General features: G+C 47.0%; 1 protein-coding gene across 2 annotated transcripts in view; it reads left to right on the forward strand.

Annotated features, from left to right (window-relative positions):
- The window catches only part of CDS2 (CDP-diacylglycerol synthase 2), a 47,908-nt gene that overhangs the window by 15,259 nt on the left and 8,147 nt on the right, over positions 1-24,502 (forward strand). For both annotated transcript variants that reach the window (XR_014783769.1, XM_084804199.1), the window contains exons 2-12: positions 3,559-3,692; positions 5,875-5,971; positions 10,784-10,881; positions 11,749-11,888; positions 13,671-13,729; positions 15,977-16,059; positions 20,603-20,690; positions 21,695-21,763; positions 22,232-22,384; positions 23,278-23,397; positions 24,363-24,466. Coding sequence is in view for 1 of the 2 variants with exons in the window: in XM_084804199.1 (XP_084660325.1) it covers positions 3,559-3,692; positions 5,875-5,971; positions 10,784-10,881; positions 11,749-11,888; positions 13,671-13,729; positions 15,977-16,059; positions 20,603-20,690; positions 21,695-21,763; positions 22,232-22,384; positions 23,278-23,397; positions 24,363-24,466 (1,145 nt within the window). In the remaining variant the exon portion in view is untranslated. The remainder of the gene's footprint in view (positions 1-3,558; positions 3,693-5,874; positions 5,972-10,783; positions 10,882-11,748; positions 11,889-13,670; positions 13,730-15,976; positions 16,060-20,602; positions 20,691-21,694; positions 21,764-22,231; positions 22,385-23,277; positions 23,398-24,362; positions 24,467-24,502) is intronic.

The following is a 24,502-nucleotide window of genomic DNA, read 5'->3' on the forward strand; positions in this document are numbered from 1 at the left end:
ATTGGCAATTTGGTCTCTAGTTCCTCTGCCTTTTCTAAACCCAGCTTGTACATCTGGCAATTCTTGTTCCATGAATTGCTGGAGTCTACCTTGCAAGATCTTGAGCATTACCTTACTGGCATGTGAAATAAGTGCCATTGTTCGATAGTTTGAACATTCTTTGGTGCTTCCCTTTTTTGGTATGGGGATATGTGGATTTTTTCCAATCTGTTGGCCATTCTTGTGTTTTCCAAATTTGCTGGCGTATGGCATGCATCACCTTGACAGCATCAACTTGCAAGATTTTAAACAGTTCAGCTGGGATACCGTCATCTCCTGCTGCCTTGTTATTAGCAATGCTTCTTAAGGCCCATTCAACCTCACTCTTCAGGATGTCTGGCTCTAGCTCACTGACCACACCGTCAAATCTATCCCCGATATTATTATCCTTCCTATACAGATCTTCCATATATTCTTGCCACCTTTTCTTGATCTCTTCTGCTTCTGTTAGGTCCTTGCCATCTTTGTTTTTGATCATACCCATTTTTGCCTGGAATTTACCTCCGATGTTTCTAATTTTCTGGAAGAGGTCTCTTGTCCTTCCTATTCTATTACCTTCTTCCGCTTCCGCGGAATAGAAGGTAATTCTTTTACCTTCTTCCGCTTATAAATGGGTGTAAGGATAATAATTCCTTATCTCTTCTGGCTAACCTCTGGAATTTTGCATTTAATTGGGTATATCTCCCCCTATCACTGTTGCCTTTTGCTTTCCTTCTTTCTTGGGCCGCCTCCTGAACAATGTTCCTTCTGTCCATAGTTCTTCCGGGACCCTATCTACTAAATCTAGTCCCTTAAATCTATTCTTCACCTCCGCTGCATATTCATTAGGAATATTAGTGAGCTCATATCTAACTGGTCTTCCCTATTCTCTTAAGTCTGATTCTAAATTGTGCAATAAGAAGTTTGTGATCTGAACTACAGTCAGCTCCAGGTCTTGTTTTTACCAACTGCATAGATGTCCGCCACCTTTGGCTACAAAGGATGTAGTCAATCTGATTTCAGTGTCGACCGTCTGGTGAAGTCCATGTATAAAGTCGTCTCTTAGGTTGTTGGAAGAGAGTGTTTGTTATACACAGTGAGTTGTCTTGGCAAAATTCTGTCAGCCTATGTCCTGCTTCATTTTGTTCTCCAAGACCATGCTTGCTTGTAATTCCAGATGTTGTTTGACTACCCACCTTAGCATTCCAGTCTCCTGTAATGAAAAAAACATCTTTGTTTGGCGTACTATCCAGTAGGTGCTGCAGATCCTCATAGAACTGATCTGCTTCTTCAGCATCTGTGGTTGGGGCGTATATTTGGATCACTGTGATGTTAAATGGCTCACCCTGAATTTGAATTGAGATCATTCTGTCATTTTTTGGATTGTATCCAAGCACTGCTTCAGCCACTTTATTATTAATTATGAAGGCTACTCCATTTCTTCTGTGGTCCTCTTGTCCACAGTAGTAGATCTGGTGGTCGTTTGATGTGAAGTGGCCCATTCCAGTCCATTTCAGTTCACTGACACCCAAAATGTCTATATTTAATCTTGACATCTCCCCAGTAGCCACATCCAATTTGCCCTGGCTCCAGGTTCCTATGGTGTGTTGATCTTTAGAACATCGGATTCGTCGTTCACCACCAGCACCATCGGCTGCTAGCCGTCCTTTCGGCTTTGAGCTAGCTGCGTTATCACATCTGGGGCTAGTTGAACTTATCCTCTATTCCTCCCCAGTAGCATTTTGACCATCTTCCGACCTGGGAGTCCCATCTTCCGACGGTATACCGGCATATCTCTGGTTGTACTGATCCATTTAGTTTTCATAGCAAGAATACTGGGGTGGGTTGCTGTTTCCTTCCCCAGGGATCGTATTTAGTCTGATCTCTCTGCCATGACCTTCCCATCTTGGGTGTCCCTTCACGGTTTAGCTCATGATGTCATTGAGGTGCTCCAGTTCCAGCACGATGACAAGGTAACGATCTCCTTTGCTGGAGGAAGCGTAGTATTTTCCCATATTTTCCTCCCTGCTCTCTGTGGTGTGATGCAGAGACTGTGCTCGCTGTTCCATAATTTAGCTAAAGGACTGCTTTGCATGTCACAATAACCTGGGTTGTTGTGAATGAGCAAGCGTGCTGATGCACGCTGTCCGATCGCTCCTGCTGTGAGTGGGAGCAGCTAAACATGCCAGGGATCCTCTGTTGCTGGTTATTTGCTGTGCTGTGCCAACCAGGAACTCTAGCTTGTCTCTTCCCAACTCTGGCTTGTCGGGAGAGAGACAAGCCAGAGTTCCTGGTTCACGTATCACAGCAAACAATCCAGGGATGACATATTCCTGGGTTGTTTAGCTGCTTCTGTTTACAGCAGGAGTGATTAGGTGGTGTGGACAACAATGTAGGATTTAAAAGAAAAATCTGCGTGGCTGTGACATGTGAAAAGGACCAAAGTATGCGTGTCAGTGAGGGGGAGAGAGATGGGAGCAGGTAGGGCCTTTTCTCTGTGGAACCCAGTTATGGAACTCACTCCTGAGGGACATCTGCCTGGACATCTCCCCAGTCAGTTTTCACTGTACCGTGAAAAACTTGCATTGCTGAAAGGCTGCCCTGCATGTTGATAAATATAGGTTGCTGTCGGGGGATTGTATGTGGAGTCTTTTACTGCAGCTCTTAGACTGTGTTTCTAGGTTGCAATTATATTGTGATTTTTGTTTTTACTTTTTTTAACGTTTTTATTGATGTTCTTTCTTTTTTCCTTCTGTTGAAGCATAAATGTTTGTTTTGTTTTGCATTGCGTGCCACCTTGGGTACCTTTAAAGTAGAAAAGTAGCTAAATAGGTGAAAAAAGCCACAGCCATTCCTCCTGCGATCTGGGCAGACGTGCTGATGGCTGGCTGCAGCCTTGTATGTCCCGATATGGGGGGTGGGGTGGTACGGCCCATGCATAGTGCAGTGTTTCCTTTCTACTGTTGGTTCACCTCAGGAAATGGCCTCTCGCTCTGTCGCTGAGACAATAGAAACCACTACAAGTCTCTGAGAATTTGGCTGTCCCTATCCAAGCTAGATTTGCTGCCCGCTTGCCATCTCAACTACCCAGTGGCTTCAGGCAGCCTTTGCATCTTCTCTCTCTTTCGCTATACTGAGGAATGCTATGACTTTTATTAAAGGGGATGAGTACTTATGTTGGCACTCTCACTAACCTACTATTTTTTAAATCTAGAGCCAATTTCCATTCCTGCTGTGAATCTCCTACTTGGTGGAGCATTGCAGTGTGAATGCATTTAAGTAATGGAGTTTTAAAATGTGCAAAGTGAACAGCAGCTGCTTTCTCCTCTGTGGCTATTGATGGTCTAGTGAAGGAAAAAACCCATCCCCGCTACCCTAACTGTGGTTCGGATTATGCTGCGGGCTTGCACACTTGCTCTCTCCCTTTCCTTCGTCCTGTGGGAATCCCCTCCTCCTTGGAGTAGATTTATTTATTTTTGGGAGCTAAAGTTGATCCTCCCTGCTTGTTTGCAGTAAATTCCTGTCTCTTTTGCCATGCAGGAATCAGAGTTGGAAAACAAGCTGGATGGAGAAACTGCATCTGACAGTGAGTGCAAGTCGGAGGTCGCCCAGGCAGCCCCGGGGGATGACACCCCAGAGGTTCTCAACAGGGCACTGTCTAAACTGTCCTCCAGGTAGTGCTGACGTCAGTCAAAAGGCTCTTGAGCATTTGCGTTTCTTCCTCCTGTTGGTGAACTGTGTTGTGTGCTTTATATAATTCAGGGATGGGCAACTTGTGGCTCTTCAGATGTTTTGGCCTACAACTCCCATCAGTCCTAGTGAGTACAGCCCATGCTAAGGGATTGTGGGAGTTGTGACTCTCTAGATGTTTTGGCCTACAAGTTGCCCAACCATGATCTAATTGTTATATTGTTCCGCAGAGAAGGAGCACCAAAATGGTGGTGGTAGTATTGCAACAAACAGCCCTCTTTTTTAAAAAAATGTGGGCACTAACTTTCCTATTCAGAGAATTCCCTATCCTCCTTGTTTGGTCCTAATCTGGCAACTTAGGCCACCCCCATGTGCTAAGAGGTAGAGGCTGAACCACCCACAAACAAATATTGCTTGGATGAAATATGGCCCTGCCCAATCTGATTAAGGCCAGCCTAATTTTGGGGTGGGGGGGTGTTTTTGTTGTTAAACATTTGGGAGTTAGAAACCCCCAAATCACCCAGAGATCTACCAGTAGGCCTCCGTCTGCCTTCTCTCCATCCCTGGGTTAGAGCCTTGGCATTGTACAACCTTCATTTTGGTCTTCATTTCTAGAATATGTATTTAATATTATTTATATAGCCTGAGTCTCCTGTGCCCTTGAGACAGGTTGCCACCATTTCAAAGCTGTATCTGTTGCTGTCCCCAAAGGGTTCACAATCTAATATTCTCCAGTCGTTCATTTCTCCAGCAGTGTTTGGAGCGTGACCATCTGCAAACAGACCCTCAGGGATATGAGCTATGTTCTTTCAAGAAGCAGCCAGTGCTAGAAATAGCAATTATGTCTCACCCTTGCTAAAGGTGTCGCAAACTTTGAAAGCTACTAGGAAGCTGATCTCCTGTGAAGAATAGGACTGCTGAAGTATAAATGTCCCCGGCGTAGCTTTTGTCCTTCTCTGCAAATTCTCAGGATAAGTGATGGGACAAGGCCTGAAAATGGAAGGGGTTGGTCATTGTACTCTGTCGGCCTGGTCCCTTGATCCATCTAATATGAGGTCTAAGCCAAAATGGATCTGTTTGGTGTCTCCCCTCCCTTTCCCTGACTTACCTGGATGCAGTGGCAGAAGTGAAGAGGGCTCATGCAGGCCTTCCAGGAGACCCTAGCTAGATACTGTTGCAGGAACGTGCAGTGGTGTCTAGGCCACGTTTACAGCACTGCCTGAGGCCTAGCAAAGGGCTCACCATGAGCCCTCCGATAACTGCACAAAAAGGGAAGAGCCTCTGAATTCCACAGAGGAACACAAGTGAGAGGACGCTATCGTGCTTGTGTCCCGCTTGTGGGCTTTGCATGGGGGCAGCTGGCTGGCCATTGTGGGAACAGAATGCTAGACTAGAGAGGCCTTTGGTCTGGTCTAGCATGGCTCTTCTGACGTTAGGTGGTGCTGGGGAGTGCTCCAGGACAGGACCCTGTTCCACGCTAGACTTAATTCAGGGCCTGGATTCTGCTGCTCAAACATTGTGGGTGTGTTTGATTCAGCAACATAATCCAGTTCCTCAGATTATTTCTGGCATAGACTGGGGGTGGGAGTGGGGAATTCCACCCATTGCGAGCCGTAATGCATTCTTACCTCATTTTGTTCTCCCGCTGGCCCATGAACTGGGTTAAGCTCCAGGACGGTCACCTGGTTTGCTGCGTAACTGATGGCTTGAGCAGAGATGGGCACCACAGCCTTCCAATGACAAGCAGCACAGCCCATAATTCAAACCTCACCTCTTCTGAGGGCCAGGGCATGCTCATGGCAGCATCGAGAGCTTAGTGGAGGTCACAGCATGGTGCCTGCCATGAACCCCCCACGCACTGCCCCCATCTGCTGCTCAGCTGAAGCTGAGTCCAGGCCAGAAGAGGGGACTACACAGGGATGGTGCTGGACGCTCCGCTGTGGATGGTGCTTTGGCTTCATGGCAACCTTTAATTATTCAACCAACCAGTCAGTTAATTGTGGCACACAGTCTGGGAGTCTGGGGCCTGATGGCTGGGCTGATGTCATATTCTTGTTTCACCGAAAAGACCAAACTTCTTGAGTGGGGGGAGCCTTTCTTCTGCATAGGAGAGCGCTTTTGGACTCGGAACGCCCGTCTTTTGACACTTCCCCTCTTCTGGTGCAGGTGGAAGAACTGGTGGGTGAGAGGCATCCTGACTCTGGCGATGATCGTCTTTTTCTTCATCATAATTTATCTGGGACCTATGGTGCTGATGATGATTGTAAGTTCTTGTGTGCGCACTCTCCCTCTCTCGCTCAGTGCAGGTAGGGATGTACGAAACGACTTACCTGTTTCGTTTTGTGACATCTGCGGTGGGGGGGAGGCACTCCGTCCCTCCCCCCGAAATCCTCGCTGGCCCGCTCCACTCCGCGGCGACTCCACAGAGCTGCCAGCCGGGGCCGCCCGCAATGACATCCAGCCACTGCTGGGCTGCGCAGGGACGCAAGTGGCGACCGCCATAGCCGCCGCCATTTGTGTCCCCTTTTTTGGCCGTGATAGGCCCTATGGCGGCCGCCATTTGCGTTCCCTCTTTTTTGCTGTGATAGGCTACGTAAATATTTACGTAGCCTATCATGGCCTCCGCAGGGACACAAATGGCACCCCTGTGTTAGCTGTGATAGGCTACATAAGTATTTACGTAGCCTATCACGGCAAAAATTGTGAAGCGAATGACACCAGGTAGATGCTCCATTTCACGCGCCTTTCGTGGGGCGGGGAGGGGCTTCGTTCCACCACAGATTTTGGGGGGCCGAATGCACTGGCATTCGACCTCACTGAGATCCGTGGCAGAATTCTCCGCCATCCCTAAGTGCAGGTGCTCATCATGACAGCCCTTGGAGCCATGCTCCCAAGGAGAGTCCGACATTACAGGGGCCGCGCCTGATTCAGGTTTCCCTGTTTTTGTGAACCGCCCAGAGAGCTTTGGCTACTGGGCGGAATAGGAATTGAATAATTTTTTTAAAAAAAATCAACAGGCCTGTTTAAGCACTTTTCATCTCCTTTCCAAAAGCTAATGGGCCTTAGTTGCCCATTCAAGACCAAACTACCCCCCCGAATACTTTACATGATGACAAGGAACAGTAAATAGTTCCTGGGAAAATCCATTTCTCCCCAGCCCCTGTGAGGATTGCCGCTGGCTCAGAGGGAACAGGGAATTCTGAGGAATGGCAGATTGATGTCACCATCTCTGCTAATCAAAAAGCGCTGGCCCTGAGAGTCTTGGCTCCACTACACCACGGCATTTCATAGCTATCAGTCACTGTCCCTTGCTTTATACAGGCTATGCCAAAAATATAGTGTCTACGGGAAGATGCTGTCCTTGATAGAGCCCCTGCTCCCCGGTTCAGTCCCTGGCATCTCCAGGGAGGGCTGGAAAAACTCCTGCCTGAAACCTTGGAGAGCCCCTGCTCCTAGTCACTGTCGACAACACTGAGCTAGAGGGACCCAGGGTCTGACTCATAGGAAGGCAGCTTCTCATGTTCCTCCATCTCTCTCTGAAAAATGTCCCTTTTGTCCTTGGAAGCTAGAGGGCAGTCCATGCCTTTGGGAAATCCCATCCTCCTGGTGCAAGGCTTCAGAGTCCACCAGGGAGAGAGGCCTTTCTGCCCTCCCATTCTGTCTCTGCCTTCGGTACGGGAGGCAGGAGTTCTTGGGAGCACCTCTAAATTGCTTGTTCTTTTTCTCTCTCTCCTGCCCCCTTCCCTGCGTCCTTTTAGCTAAGGCTGGGGGGCGGGGGGAAGAGAGTACTGTCATTCCCTTCTAGGCAGGGAAGTAGCTGTGGATCCCTGCACAGGCACTCTGCATCCTCTCCCTTCATCCCCCAACTTTCCCAGGAAGCAGAGACGAAGGCTGTGGTCTTCTGCCAGGATGAGGAAAAGCCCCAGATCACCAGCAAGGTGCTTCATACAAAAACCGATCTCCCTCTGCCCCGACACGGAGGGGAGAGGGATGAGGGGCTCCCAGTGGTGGAAGGATTGTTCTCTTCTTCCTCCCATCCTCTGCTGGGGGGAGAGCACTAGGGTGCTCAGTGCATGGAGGGCTTAATTAGCCTTCCAGACACCTACACTTGAGTGGAGCATAATTGTCCTGGCAAGAAGTGGTGTGGGCTGCAAGGTGGACTCATTAAGCATTGCTGGGAAGAAGTCTCTGTAGGAGTCAGACCTGGAACCTGGCCCAGCCTCCTGACAGGAGCCCAGGAGTCCCAGCCTCTGGGCCAGTTCCACTGCATCTGCCTGTCTCTTATGCCTGATGCTAGAGGTAAGAGCAGCTGCCTTCTGTCGCCTCTCCAGCGAAAGGATCCTTTGTTCCTGATACCATCTCCCTGTACAGTCCCAGATTTATTCTCTGTGGCTGCAGAAAGCTCTTCTAGGAGTTTAAGATGAATCCGTGATCCATCAGGTGCTGTACTGAGGCTTGAATGCACTTGCTCTAGGGACGGCAAGTTGATCAGGACATTGCCCAAGTGGGGGGCTGTGTGGGGAGCGTGCACCTTGCTTCCAAGCAGAATCGTACTTCCAGGAGCACAGTGCTGCTTGTCAACAAGGTGCATGCCCCCCACACCTTGCTCCCCTGCAAAATTGCAGCACTTTTTGCTGGCAGTGCAATTGCGGTGGTGGCAGGGAGCACAGCGGGGACCACAAAAACGTTTGGGGGGCTGCAATTGGCCCATGGACCTCATGTTTCCAAATCCTGTCCTAAAGGATCAGCTTTGTTGTTCACAGTTGCTCTTAAATCCAGCTTTGCCCTTAGAGGCTAAGTAATCTCAGGGGCAAGAAGCACCTTTCAACAGTTTAGGCTGGTGTGCCAACCGCAGCCCTTCCTGGGTGGGCATGGCCTTGCCACTGGGGATGTAATGATCTTATTAAAGCCGTTCTATCTGTGTTTTGCAGATGGTTAGGTGTCTTACATCCCATCGTCCACTCATTGATGGAATTGGATTTTTTTAAGGGATGTATAAGAATTGTGTTCCTGCTTGCAAGAGTGACTTCCACAACCCCCCCCCCAGTAAAAAACTGGTCCAAAGTCCCCAGAATCCACGCGACTCAGAAAATGCTGGTCCGCTGCAGAATCTGCAGGGCAGATTCACAGAAATCCGAACTCATTTGCCGTGATCCATGCTCCGATAACCTCCTGCTTCGTCCACTGCAATGCATTGGACATGAGTCTGCCTTTGAGGATGGCCTGGAACTGCAGCCAGTACAGAACGCAACTGCTAGGATGCTAACTGGGTACACAAGTTGGCAGTGTTGAGAACTTCACTGACTCCCGGTCCATTTCTGAGCAAAAATGAAGGTGCTGCTCCTTACCAATAAATCCCTTCAGAGCTTGGGACCCAGGAGCCCAAAGGAATGTCACTTTCCCACCTCCAGGTGCCCTCACTGTCTGAGATGAGGCAAGTGGCAGCCAGAGAAAGGGCATTTTTGGTTGAGGCTCCTGTGGACTGCCCACCCTAGGAAGGCTCACTGTTATCTCATTAGTGCCAGATGAAGCTCTTTTTTCTCCTAGGTTTTTTAAAGGATTTTCAGCCCGTGCTTTCATCCTGCTTTTAAGCACTGCTTTTAAGAACTGCTTTTGTTTCCTTTATCTTGTATTTAGTTTCATGAGTCTATTTGTAAACCACCCTAGAAACTGTTGTTGAAGGGGTAGTATAGAACTTCGTTAAACACCACTGTTTTTACCTGCTGCTCTCGCCTTCCCACTCCATTACTTCACAGGTGACCTTTTCCTTCTATCTCTGATTGGCATCCCTTATTTGAAGGGGTTATTTTTCTAGTGAAAATTGTGCTTTGCTCTGCCTTCCTTCAGGGGTGCTTTTTGAATGATTACTTCCTAAGATCAGATGCGTCCCTTTTGGGGGCTCTTTGATGTAGATCTCAGAGCAAATTTGTGTGAGAGGAGGATGCAGACAAGAAAAGCATTTCCTCGCTGTTAACCCAGCAATCTGAGCAAGCAGAAAGAAATGTGACAGTGCTGCAGACTGTGGGGAGCAGTCCTTGAGACCTCTCCACTCCACCCCCCTCCAGTATCCATGCTAGAAGAGAGGCTGTGCATGATTCACATGAGGTCTCCTAAACCATTGCTATATCCTCTGATAAATTGATGCAGTTGGGACACCATCACGGTGCTTTAGATAGGCCAGGAGTAAGTACCCTTGTGTCCAAGCATCAGCCATAGTGTTAGCATATTGTAGCCTTCCCCAAAGCTGCAGTGTGCATCAGCCAGTGTTGTAGTCAAACACATCTGGAGGACCCAAGGTTGGGGAAGACTGACATACTGCCTACAGGGAACCTTGGAGAAATTGTTCTTACCAAGGCTCCCACTTTGTCCTTCGTGCACCACCTCCTTTATGTGACTTAGTGTGCCCAGAGGAGCCTGTGCGTATATGCACAGGTTTTAATTAAGCCTTGTGAATAGCTATTTGCACAGTCACCTGTGGTAAGAATTGCTTCAGGAAAGAAGAGGGAGAAGGGGTCCCCCCCTTGCCCCCGCGTCTGTCAGGATGCCACCAAGGACTAACAGAGGCACATACATTCATGGCTCCTTGGATGGAGTTGCTGGCGTGGGCTAAGCCAGCCTTCGCCAACCTGGTGCCCTCCGGATGTGTTGGACTGCAACTCCCATCACGTCCAGCCAGCATGGCCAACGGCCGTGAATGATGAATGTTGTAGTCCCGACATATCTGGAGGGCACCAGGCTGGCAAGCCTTGGCAAGGCAGATATGAATTCCGATTCCTGCAAGTGACGGAAGGGGAAATCTGAAGTTTCTCAGTCTTGATTCTAATCTGAAATATGGTGAGGGAAATTTTCTCATTTCCCTCACCATATTTTCTCAAAATCTCTCAGCCAAAGTGCCCTCCCATGGGAATAATGGTGCCCGTTATCGCTATTGCCCTGTTACTGTCTCCACTACTGCGTGAAGGATACAGCAAAAGAGTGTACGTGCAACACTTTGAACCCTTGAAAGCACTATACAGGTTCTTGGTTTTGTAAAGTGGGACGGAAATGGTGTAACATGAATGCTTGTGCCTTGCAGGTGATGTGCGTACAGATCAAGTGTTTCCAGGAGATCATCACAATTGGCTACAACGTTTATCATTCCTATGAGCTGCCCTGGTTCAGAACGCTCAGCTGGTAAGGGGAGCCAGATCTTGTGCTGTTTTGATAAACATCAAGGGGAGTCTATAGGTTCCATTTTTCTAGAAGATTTCTTTATGGAGGTGTTTCCAGTAACAACCGAAGTTTAGGCTGTTCCAAGCTCAGAGCCTCATCCTCTCCCCCCCTTGCACCCCACTGTGATGGAAATAAAGGTCATAAGCCACCTTCCCACCAGGAGCAAGGGGGCGTTGGCCATCAGCAACTTCAGCCCTCCATTGGCTCCCCCCAGCAGCCCCCTTTCAACCATTCTCTAGGCCAGCCCCAACCCGGCACTGTCCGGATGTGTTGGACTACAGTTCCCGTCATCTTCCAGCCAGCAGGCCATGATGGGGGTTATAACCCAACATACCTGAAGGGTTGGAGAAGGCTAGTCTATGCACACTGTCTCATTCCAGCAATTGGTGACACTTCGGTGTCTGCCAAGGAGCAATCACCTGCCCTTTCCCACGCTCCAGTTTTTAAACTCTGAAGGCAGAAGGGTTGCTGAGCCAGATGCTCCTCACACCTGACTTCCCAAGGAGGAAAAATTAGTCTCCGATTGGGTGGGAGGCGCAACTGGAGAGTTCAGCAGTGGGGAGCACATCTCCGCACCATCAGTGGAGCACCAGCTACCACTGCTGCGCATGGGCCTGTTTGAGCTCCCATACCAACAGGAATGTTAACATTAATGAGATGCTCTCAGGGTTGCTACCTGTCCATGAGTGAGGAGCTGGAGCAAAGGAACTGAGGAGGTGGTAGCCAAGCAAAGGTCTGGGAGGATACTGAGGGCTTATATACATGCTGCCAGCTACCTCTCTTCCTGGATCAGAGTTTACATCCTGGTTGGCTGTGTCTTTATTTTAGGTATTTCCTGCTCTGTGTGAACTACTTCTTCTATGGCGAGACAGTAACAGATTATTTTTTCATGCTGGTCCAGAGGGAGGAGCCTTTGAGGATTCTTAGCAAATACCACCGCTTCATTTCCTTTGCCCTCTATTTAACAGGTAAGCTGAACAGTGTTCTCCCATTCAGGAATTATGGGGCTTGAAATGGATTGCTTGGGATTGCCAGTGCATTGTAACTTGCTAATCGGATTTGTTTTGAGCATCTGGACATTATAACAACTAAATGAAGATAACAGAGCACATTTATTTTAAAATTGTATTAAGTTTTTTGTAATAACTGATTGTAAGACTACCTTACCAAAAGAAATTAATTAAAAAAATGAGAACTTGCTCATCAAATTCTAAAAGGCAAGATGGAGCCACCTCTGCTAGAGGGCCCTTTTCTCATTGGGTACCATGTTTTCATGCAGTCAGAGAGTTATAGGCCATCTAGTCCCGCCCCAGCTCAATTTTAGTTCTGCCCTGTGTTTGGCAAAATGTCTCTGAAGATATGCCAAGATGGCAATGCTGTTGAACAAGGGAAGGTGGCTGCTGGAACTGCGGTAAAGAAACGCAGAGGGGGCTGGATGTAAATGACAGGGAAGTGGCAGCAGAGTTCTACCTGCACTGGAATCCATGCAGAAACTCTGGTTTGGGGAAGGGGTGGAAACATTTCTGAAGTGTGTCCAGGACCATTGCTTTCTGGCAGAGAGGGAGAGGTGTGTGTTGCCTTCCTCTGCAAGTCTCCACGCCCTGTATCCCAAAAATCTCCAATCCAGGAATGGGAAAGTGTGCTTCTCATTCCTTGGCTGGATCACAGATCTCCTGTGCAAACATGCGATGGGTGCTCTGCGTCCCAGAACAGAAGGTTTGCAATGCAGCCTTAAGGTGGTGGTGACATCAGGGCCACTGGACACATGAAGGTGGGGGAGGGTCCAGCACACTCCTGGTGCTGCAGCTTAATTGCCCCAGACATCTTATAAAGGTCTCGACTCCAACAAGGGAGGTGGTTTTTATTGCCTTCCCCTCACTGGATTAGAGTGATTCGCGGAACCTTCCTCCTCCTCCGTGAATTTCTCTAACCCCATTTGAAAGCCGTCTAGCCTGAAGTTGCCCTGCTCATCCATCCTCATGCCTGCCTTTTATGTGGAGTAGGACTGGTGAAATGCATGACCTAATGAACTCACACTCTGCACTTCCTTAACTCAGGGGTGCAAAAAGTGTGGCTCAGGTGCCACATGCAGCACACCAAGCTGTTTCTGGCAGCCTGCCAGACCCCCGCCCCATGTCTGCTGCTGAAAAAATTGTGGCAACAACTGCTCCACGTTTCCCTTGCTAGTGCTAGCGAGAGAAGCCCTTTCCTTTTCTCCAGTCTCTACTGAGAGAATGGAGATAAGGAAGGGATTCTCTGCATTAGCAAGGGAAGCCCTTCCCTTCCAACTCCAGGTGCGTGTGTGTGTGTGTGTGTGTGTGTGTGTGTCCCTGGCATCACCCAATGCAGCCCTTGGACCAATAAGGCTGTTCAGCCCTGCCTGAATTATGCATCACAAGGGAGAAATATGGCCCCGGGATGATGGTTTTGATGGTGTTCCCCTGTTTTGGCTGAGAGGTGATGGAACATCAGCAGGATTTAGTTATTTTATATATTTTTTTGCAGTTCTAAGGCTGCCTTTGAGGGTAGAACCCTCTTTTGCAGTACGTACCTTGGCAGTATAATGAATGGGGTGGGTAGAAATGCCACAGCTTTCATTATGTCTGTGGGTCCCATGGAGGTGTTGGTTCCGCTGACGTAAGAGTGCTACTGGGGCTCCATGAAACTTTGATGTGGATGAGCAGAGAATAAGAAAGGTATTTCTGTTATTTAATTTCTCCCACTACCACCTCCCATCTCTCCTTCTGCAGGCTTCTGCATGTTTGTTTTGAGTCTGGTCAAAAAGCATTATCGACTCCAATTCTACATGGTAAGATTAAGTAAATGGATTTTGTACTTTCAGAGTTAATAGCTCATGAAGTGGGGGAGGGAGAGAGAGAGATGGAAATTAACAGGCTATTCACATCTTGGTTTAGAAAAACACAAGCCTTAAAACCTTTCCGTATTTCCTTTACTTCAGTTTTGGCTTAATGTGTGTGGAAGTGGGGAGACCCACAACTCCTGGCAGTCTAAATACCTTTAAAGTTTCTTTGGCACTCCCTCATTTTCTTTAGACGTCTGAAGCCCCCCCCCCCCCCTTTTTGTCAGGGACTTAGAATGCATTTCTGGATTATCTTGTTGGGTTCACATGTAACGGCAACCCAGAGTGTTTTTTTAAACTTGAAGTTACCATGAGCAAGTCAGCGTGCCGGTGCCCATGGCCTGGTCACTCCTGCTTGGCTCTTTCTGCCAGTGGAAGTGGCTAAAGAAGCCAAGAACTCTCCATCCCTGGTTTGGTTAGCGTTATGTCTGAACTGGAAACTCTGGCTTGTCTCTGCCCCAACAAGCCAGACTTATAACCCAAGAACAAACCCTGGATTACAGCTCTGGTTTGTCAGGGGAGAGACAAGCAGTGTTCCCGGTTCGGATGTGATGCTAACCAAGCCAGAGACAGAGTCCCTAGCTTGGATTAGCCGCCTCCCACTGGTAGGAAGAGCCAGGCAGGAGCAATTGAGCTGCGTGCACTAGCACGTTGGCTCGCTCATGGTAACCCAGATTTAGAAAAACCTCTGGGCTGCCATTATGTGCAAACCAGGGCATTGTCTATAACACCTGAGTCTATTAAACTTGAATGTGCAATGACTATTAAAGCTCAGAGCTGGATATCCCATGTATTGAAATTTACATTGAAATTTAATGTATCAGGATCAAAATGTTTAAAACACATAGAGTGGCAGGAAGGGGAGCAGCAAATGGAACCCACCCACAAGTGCTACTTTATTTATTTAGGTATTTTAATACTGCCTTTCAGGGCCAAAACAGCCCCCTCAAGGTAGTTCACAGCATAAAATCATCATAAAACAGGTGAAAGGTCAGATACAAAATTCACAGTAATAACCACCTGCAAACAATAAATTCCAAAATCAGCAGTAAAATAGCTGCAGTGGCTAAAATTAGAACTGAAGAACATAGACCAGCATCATTATCCATTCAGGTTTTTAGAGCTTTTTTAAAACCGGACAACAAGGGAGCCAAGTCCACCTCCTGTGGGAGGGAGTTCCACAGTAATAGGGCTGTCACTGAGAAGGCCCTGTCTCTTGTGTCTACCAACCTGATGGACCTTACTGGTCAGCCCAAGAGCAGGGCCTCTGCGCCCAATCTAAAGGGCTGAGCAGGCTCTCATAGGTGTAGGCAGTCCTTCAAATAACCTGTTTCCAAACCTTTTGGGGTAGGAGTGGGGAATCTCCAGCTCCCTGATTGGCCATGGTAGCACGGGCTGATGGGAATTGGAGTCCAGCAACATCTGGAAGGCCATGGGTTCCTACCCCTTGTTTAGGGCCTTAAAGGAAACAGCCAGTACTTTGAGTTGTGCCCCAAAGCACACTTGCAACCAGTGCTAGCTGGCACAGAATTGGTGTTATATGTTCAGATCACTCGGTCCCTGCAAGCAGCTGGATGGCTGCATTCTCCTGTGGCTTTGGCAGGGCCCTTCTTTACACACGTCAGCTGTTTGTTCATGCACACAGCAAAAGACATAGGGGAATGCAAGTGAGCGGTGGAAGTGCCTAAAGGAAGGGCTCTCTTGAAATCTCAGTTGCTGTTCACACTGGGAAGGAGAGCGTTGCCCACGTCTCAGCTAGCGTGGGAGGAGTCAGTGGGTGAAGCCAATGTTGCTTGCCCTCTGGCTTTTGCTCAGTGGCCTCTGTTAAAAACTGAATTGCTGACCAGGACCCTACGAAGTCATAAACATTCTGAAGTATTTGGATCTGGCCTGCATTGGAGACTGAATGTTGGGTGGACATTTGGTCTAGCCCATTTCAGTTCCTTCTTCAAAAGAGGCATGGAAAGTAGGTCTCCTGTATCTCTGGAAAAGGCTTACTTGATTCCAAATGAGAGACAAAGGCTTTTTGCTAGTGCTGAGCCCATCCCTGTGGAACTGGGATGCAAAATTCTTCAGAGTGTACGCGCTCTCTCTCTCACTCTTTCTCTCTCTCACATAAATTCTTGATCAGCATTTTGGCTTGTTTTTGAGAAATGTTTTCCCCTGCAAACTGGACTGCATGTTCTCTCTTTCTAGTTTGGCTGGACCCATGTGACTTTGCTAATAGTGGTTACCCAGTCGCACCTCATCATTCACAACCTGTTTGAAGGAATGATCTGGTGAGTCGGTGCTGCTTACAAACTTTTCTAGGCCTCTGCTGTGTGGAATGGACCTCCATGGAGACCTTGAGGAAGACTGTAGCATGGGTTGATGGGGCCTTTTGCATGGGGCTGCAACTGGGATCAGCATGATGATATCTCTAGAGAGATTCCTGCCTCAGGAAAACAGGAGGAAAAGTCATAACTGAAACTTAAGTCTTCTCTAGGCTGCTTTGCTATGTCCGAATAAGTGTGCTCTTACTAAATATGAGACAGCAGTTATTCAAGGGGTCTTGAGCAGTAGTTGCTTCATGTTCAGCAAAAAGTAAATACGCCTTTTCCCACATGGGGGTTAAAGCCTGGCTCTTGCTTCAGTCTGGTTTGCCAACGTAAAAGCTAAACTGACAAGAATGCTCTTTTGCGTTACAAATGCCTTTGCCCCATGCTCTCTTCCGCATGCATAACAGCCTGATCTTGATGTTAACAGAGTGTGAGAGGCTCAAAGGTGACTTAAGCTTTTTGTCTGAAAATGCCCTTGAATGTCATACAATCCAGATTGCAACAATTCTGAGTTTAAGTAGGTGTTAGCCAGTTTAGGCTGCTTTTCTAATGTGTTCAAAGTAGTTCTTAAATTATAAGTGTGTTTGTATGAAACTACCAATAGTTCAGAAAACTGCAAGGCACTTTTGGGAGGTAGTGTCTTGCTCCAACTAAATCCAAATAGAACAGGCCCAATGAGCAGTATTAGCTGATGTAAGATGTGTCCATCCTACAAGTATCTATTCACTGTGCTACATCAACTTTCTAGGGGGGGAAATGGTTCAGTTCTCTCTAGAAAGCAATTATAATTCATCTGGTATTTTTGTGGGTGCTGAAATCTGCTCATACACAGCTGATATCAAGGCTGAAAGTTCCAGTTTGGCCATCGCCCCACGCAAAAGCCTGGGGGGCTGTGCTGTGACATCACAAGTGCCCGTGTTTCTTTGAGGCCTGGTTGGTGAGCACGGGGAGTGAAGGTTCCTGCAATAATATGACTGAAAGCAACTGTGATTTTGCAAAACGCAGAAGGTACAAATGGTGTATAATGCCAGTGTACAAGAGCACAACGAAAAGCACACCAGACAAAATATTTGTGTGTGTTCCTGTGGAAAATTAGTAACTGAAAGTATGGGTGGATTATGTGGGAAGAGAGAAGTTCAGGGAGACAGCCATGTTATTTGTATGTCAGGACAATTTTAATGTAATTACAAATATATTAACATTTTATATTCCAGTATTGTTGTTTTTATGCATATTTTGTGTGTGTCCCCTTTTTCTTTAAAAAGAAAAAAGAGGAGCAACTCTATGGAGAAGTGAGGGGAACAAACAATGGCTGCTCAGTGTCCTCCATCCTTTTTGTCATTAGCCCTGGAAATAGCTGAGAAGGGTTTCTGTCTGGGCTGTGAAATGTGCCCCCCTGAATGAGAAATGTCTTGAAAATAAAGTAACCATTGCAGTTCAGTCGTTTAACTTGTGTCTCTTAGGTTCTCCGCTAGGTAGGCCTTGTCTTTTAGCTGTAGTCGTGTGCTTGGTTCTATCTCAGAGCGGCCTCTTTCTTCATTTTGCTTCTTTTTACCTCAAAACTGCGAGATTTTGATGCTGCTGTTTGGCTTTCACCACCCTCCTGCATGACAGGCAGACATTAAATAGGTGTAGCTTTACCTAGCATATGAGTATGGAACCAGCACCTGTCAATGTTCTCTTAGTCATAATTTCTGTAGTTGAAACTTCGCTTTCTTCTACCAGGCCTGGAGCTGTGTGTCTGACAGCTGAATGACAGGCAGAAACTCAGTAGGTGGAGTTCCCCCTAGTATTTGGATGTGGGAGCAGCACCCGTTGAACTTCTGGCTGTCATGCAGCTGAAATATAGTCAGAATATCCACAGGTGCTGCTTCTACTCATATGCTATAAGTAAAGCTGCACCTATTGAATTTCTGCCCATCACACACCTCTTATGAGTCCTGGACCATCTGTCCCTTACAAGGAACTCAGTAGTGCCTTCCCTTTGTGAGGTTGGAGGGGGCAAAAGCCAAAGAGCAGCCCTGAGGCCTAGCAGTGTTGACGTAAGAAGCAGCAAAATGAAGGAGGAGGAGGCCACTCTCACACGGCGACTGCTAAGGAGTCAAGGCCTACGTGGGGAACAGCAGGCCCAGTCTACCTCAGAGTCAAGAGTTAAACGATTCAAGTACAATGGTTGCCCTTTATTTTCAAGACATTTCCCATTGGGGGGGGGGCAGAAGCTCTTCTCAGGGTGATATTATGGGGAAGAATTTGAGTTATAAAACCAGCTCTAATACTGACCTTGTTATCTCCACTTCTATGTCATTTTCATTGCCAGTGAAGAAATATTCTATCAGGCGGGAGATTTCCTGAATTTCCTTTAACAAATCCTTTTCCAGTCATTTTAATGAATCAGTGCAAAATGGACAAGCCTCGAATAAAGTTGGGGTTGAGCACTCTTGATGTCATAATCACATCAAAATAAGCAATTTTGCTGAACCTTTACCTTGGTTTTTAGACTAAACTACTTCACGTAGGACCAAAGAAAAATCTCAACACTAACTAATGGTGAGCTGCTTGATGGAGCAATATTAGTAAAAGCGCAATATGAAGATTTGGGAGAAATCCCTGTTCAGAGTTCCTGGCAGAAACCTTCCTCCCTGTGTCCACCCACACCCCTCCCAGCACATCCATCCATTGACTCACCTGTCCTCACAACCATTGCAGTGCATCACACCCACAGTTGAAAGTTGATCAGTCTTTGTTTTCATTTGGTCAAGTACTGTAGTAACAAATTAATAATCAGATCGTACCAGCATGAAGCATTTCAAGCATCTGGCTTTTTGGCCAATTTGCATCTTTACATCATGTAGAAATTCATCTGTCCAGATTAGGATACATTCAGGCCATGGCAGTTTCATTTATACAGGCAGGCATCTGTCACCTGGTAGTCAAAGTACCTTTGGTGTAGCTTTGTATTTCACAAATGCAGCTGCTGGTTGCGTTAGCTCCCTCTGCTCATTTGAAAACAAGAATTGTGTTTTTATTTTTATTTTTTTGCGAAGCAGATCAGTATTTTGCAAATCAGACCCTTTATGGAGAGGAGGAGGAAATTCTCCACATAGGCCAGTAGGAACATAGCAACTGTGAGGGCTGAGCTAGATCTGACGTTAACTGTGTCTTTGCATTTAAGGTGCAGGTTTTAAAAAATGCAAATAACACTAGTGATGGGGCAGGGCTGATAATTATCAGGATTTCAGCATGTGTGTGCGTGGGGGGAATTTAACTCTTTCCTCCCATGCTACCATCTTGAGAAAAATCCCTCCTCTGAAGCTGGTACTCATGCTGGGGAAAAATCTCCTATTGGTGATAATGATGCTAATCCCCAGTGCAAACAGCAGTTTGGAGAAGGGATTTTCTTCAGGCCTTTAGTTTGGCCCTGAATAAATAAAGTAGGATATCCTCTGTAGCTCCCTCTCCACCAATACAGTGGCATGAAATGTATGGAATTTGCCTGTACATCTCATCCAGAACTGCTGAAGGTATTTTCTAGATGTCTTCCGTAGTGGGACAATTTGAGCAAATTCCTAATATTTGAATACTACAGCAAGCACAGCTTAAAAAACCCTTGTTGAATAAGAGCATCTCTTGATCTTGAACTCAGTTTTGGCAGCTCATGTCTTGATGTTCTGAAAACAATTAATGGGCAAAATAATTCATACTTTTCTGTCATAGTTGTGGTTTTTGAAAGCCGGAGATTTGCTTACCAGAATTTTCTGTAATTGCTGTTTCAAATGGAGTTCTGGCCTCTGATTTGTCTCAGCAGTTTGATATATTTTTTGCAATATATATATTCTGAAAACAAAATTAGAAATGGAAGTTTTATCAATTGAAATGGGGTCTCTTTCCTATATATATTGGTACAAGTGACGTAAATCAGAGGATTAATGCTCTGTTTTTAAATGAGCGCTTAAAGCTCAATGCTGGTAAGCAGATCTCAGGTTTCAGTTGCAGCTGTGGCTGCTGTGCATGGGGGGCCATATAATCTAGTGCAGTCTTCCCCAACTGGGTGGCCTCCAGATATATTGGACTGCAACTCCCACTGTGAAGAGCAAGTGAGCCAGTGTGGTATAGTGGTTAGAGTGTTGGACTGGGACTCAGGAGATCCGGGTTCTAGTCCCCACTCAGCCATGAAGCTCAGCAGGTTACTTTGGGCCAATCACTGACTCTCAGCCTAATCTACCTCACAGGGTTGTTGTGAGGATAAAATGGAGAGGAGAATCATATAAGCTGCCTTAGGTTCCTTGCAAGAGGAAAAAAGGTGGGACATAAATGTAATAATAAAACTCCCATCATTCTCAGCCAACATGGCCTTTGGCCATGCTGATTGGAAATGATGGGAGTTGTAGTCCCACACATCTCGAAGCCGCCAGGTTGGGGAATGCTAGTCTAGTATATTTCCCTTTTTAAATCCAGATAGCTCCTTTAAGCAGGTTCTCTGATTTCTTTTCCTACTGCTGTCTAGGTTTATCGTCCCGATTTCCTGCGTCATCTGCAATGACATCATGGCCTACATGTTTGGGTTCTTCTTTGGACGCACCCCACTGATAAAGGTTTGTTCAAGCCCGGAGATAATTGGAAGCTCTCAGAAAGGCAGCCTTTGGCATTGGCTTAGGATGCTGAGGCACTGATGATACAGCCAGTCGGGAAGGCTGCTTCTGGGCAACATTCTGGTTGATGGTTTATTTTCAGCATTTCTGTCCCACTTCCTAGTTTCATGGAGCCAACAATAGCCTGTCTAGTTCCTCCCGAAACATTCTTTTTGTCCTGCTCTAGAGCAACTCTTGGCTATTTGCAAGCACATACAGGGAGCAAAGCAATAGAGTAGTCAAGTTGGCAAGCAGATGGTCAGTCACAAAGGTTTCAGTCCAAGGAGTTTTAAGCTAAGGCGGGGGTGGTCAAAATCCAGGCAGAGATCAGAACACTGGCAGTCAGGCATGCAACAGCGATCAGGCAGCAGCGGGAGTAGTCAAGATAACAAGCCAGAGGTCAAACACAGTAAATCAGTCAGGTACATTACGCAGTCCAGGAGCAGGGTCGCTGAGCAGTCCAAAAGGTCAGGAAACAGAGCATCACACAGGGCACGATTCAGGAGGCAAGATACATGGCAGAGGCTGGGTGGACCAAGTTCCAACACAGGCTGGGTTTCCAGTGAAGGCTTTTAAGCCCAAAGCCAGCCAGACCCACCCAGAGCTCAGCTGCAGCAGAGCTCCCTTTCCAGAGCCTACTCCCGAGGAGTCCCTTTCTCCTGAGGAGACCTTTTCTGGATGCGAGCACTCCTTCGCACAGGAGCCCTGCTGGCCTGTCACTTGAGGCGACAACGCTCCCGGGGCTCAGGGGGTGGCTCAGCCTCTGCCGCAGAGGCAGAGTCCCTCTCTCCTGACAAGGATGGCCCTGCAGCCACTTCCCCCAAGGGTTCAAGCTCCTGTGGGTCTGGTGGCGGTCCCTAGTCTGGGGTACCCTGGCCTTCTGGGGCCTCTAGCTCCTCCTCCGAGGAAGACTGCTCCAGTTGGGGCATGACACTTTTTAACATTCTTTCCCATCTCTGTATCTACAGCTCTCCCCAAAGAAGACCTGGGAAGGCTTCATTGGAGGCTTCTTTGCCACCGTTGTGTTTGGCCTGCTAGTAAGTGCTCAGCTGGCTTTTTTTGTAGGACCAGTACAGACAGGAGGGGAAATGGTTGCCATACCCTGACACAAAGTGAGGCAGGGTAACATTTGGGCACTGTTAAGGGTGGTAGACAGACGGGTCTGACCCATGGGGCACTGTCGACCCAGAAGTTCTCTAAATGAGAGCTGTGCAAGAGCATGATAATGGTAGCCTGTTCTTGTGAATTCAGTTCATGAAGGTAAGGAAAGAGGGGATACATGCAAAACTGAAACATATGTGATGGATATTGAGTAGCGATCCAAGACAAAAACATTTTTGGACTGGGAGGGGGCATGCTCAAACTCTTGAGCCTGAGCCCCAGAATAACTTGTAGAGTTGTCTGTTCTGGTTCCCAAGTGTACTAGCCAACTGATTTGGTCCATTTGAATCCTTGGCAGCAATTAACCGTTTGACTCTTCCATTTCCCCAACACCAATAATGAAGCTGTCGTATGTGATGTCCGGATACAGATGCTTCATCTGCCCCGTAGAGTTCAACAATGACACCAACAGCTTCACTGTGGACTGCGAACCCCCTGAGCTCTTTCAGCTACAAGAATACAACATCCCATTGGTGCTTCAGTCTGTCATCGGCTGGGTAGGCTTCCAGACCTGGGCGCTCAACTTTGGATAGCTTTGCCTAATGTGTGTGATGATTTGCAGTTGCAGTCAATCCATCCTTAATATGGTTGTCTGGATTACAATAGCCAAATGGAAGAACTGGCGGAAGAAAGGGAAAGGAGCTCCAGAATATTCACTGGAAGTGTAGAGAGGCTCAGTTGATCAAAGTTTTACTCTTCTTGTATGCAGCTTAGCCAGGATGGTGCAGTGGACAGGGTGCCTGGTTGGGATGTAGAAATCCTGGTCTAAATCCCTAGAAAGCCTGTGTGGTAGAGTGGTAAGAGTGCTGGGCTGGGAAGACCTGGGTTCGTCCCCACTCAGCCATGATGTTCACTTGGGTGACTTCAGGCCAGTTCATGTATACTGCCGCCTTGGGTAGATGGGATATAAATGTAGCAAATAAATAAATTAGACACCATGTCTCACATGGCAGATGTAAAAATAAACATGGAGAAGCTAATATGTGCAGAAGAATCAGACATTAAAACTTGTCCCTGACTATTCCAGTGCTGCATTTCTTGCTTGAATCTTCCCTGCAAAAGACAACTCCCTCCATGTAGAAAATTAGCACATTTGAGAGAGGAGTTCTGCCTATGGGTTTCACTATGTGCCGAGATTATGGGGTGTGTGTGTGTGTGTGTAGTTGTGCAGAGTATTTAAAAAAGGAATTCTCCCACTTGCAGCCAAGAGTGGCCCAGTCCAGGAGAATAACGTAATGGTTCTCCTGAACATATCAGCCAGCCGTAAGACTGAAGTAAAATAGAGCCAATGTAGCCATTTTCCATCCCTTCTTTCTACCAACGTGTGATGTGACATGACATGGCCTGGCATGCTTCGGAAGCTTATAATTATTCGCCTTCCTTTCTCCAGAAAACTATCCGGATGTATCCCTTCCAGATCCACAGCATTGCACTCTCCACATTTGCATCCCTTATTGGTCCCTTTGGAGGATTTTTTGCAAGTGGATTTAAAAGAGCTTTCAAAATCAAGGTATGTTACAGCTGGAAAATAATGCAAATCTGGAAAGATAATTGTTGGCATACAAGTGATTGAACCTGTTTCACTTTTAACCAAGTATGCTGTGTAGCTGCCTCTCTTGGAATATAGATTTAAGGAAAAAAATCAAATATTTATCCAAAGTGTCAGGGGAGCTTGATTTAAAACAGGGGTGTTGTGAACCTGTTCCATTTTGGAGAAGCTCTCAGGGGCCACGTTCTAGTGGTGGATGGGGATGAAAGCAAAAGAAGCCAGGCCAAACTACCCAAAATACCACCATATGTTAGCTTAAAGCTTTTACTGCCAGTCACTGAGCCTTAGGAGAGGAATTTCAACCTTTTAGTATGGGGGCAAAAACGGCACAAAAGTCAGGAAACCACCAATCAATCAGTGGTTGGGGGAAAGGGGGCGTAGCCATCTGGGGCACCTCAGAGGGCCAGGTTTGGCCCCTGGGGCTGGGGTTTTACACCCTGGATTAAAAAAAAAAATTCTAGTCCACCCCTCTCCTAAGCCATGCGTTAGGAAACAATATGTGAAAAAAAATTCATAAAAGATTTAATGTAAACAGCTAAAGCCTGCTGAGGTAACCAGTGGGCCAATAACTTCTGCTGGGGCGTGAACAACTGCTATCCCACCAAGTTCAAAAACAGAGGAATGTTTACTTGGTGGGGTGGTAGTGATGATCCTTCACTCTTGCTTATTGCTCATGCTAGTGTAGAGATGGCAAGTTTGGATCAGAAATCCCCTCCAGTAGTTTGTTGCAGAAGCTGAATTCCACACAAGAGATGGCAGCTGCTTCCCAAGCATTTCCTCATTCCTGCCCCTCTCAGTGATGAGAGTGAGAAGTTAATAAACGGGCATTGGATTATCTTCACTCACCCATTCTAGTTCACTCAAGGATCAGAAATTGAACTTCATCCAGCCTCAGAAAAGTGGCATTTTTTTTATTTATTGCTCAGGACTTTGCCAACACCATCCCAGGGCACGGTGGTATCATGGATCGGTTTGACTGTCAATACTTGATGGCCACCTTTGTGAACGTATATATTGCCAGCTTTATCAGGTAATGGTCTGCTTTGGTTTGGTTTGGTTGTGGGCT

The sequence above is a fragment of the Heloderma suspectum genome, chromosome 6 (genome assembly GCF_057233095.1).
Source record: "Heloderma suspectum isolate Gila_16-S chromosome 6, 16-S_ref, whole genome shotgun sequence".
NCBI lineage: Eukaryota > Metazoa > Chordata > Lepidosauria > Squamata > Helodermatidae > Heloderma > Heloderma suspectum.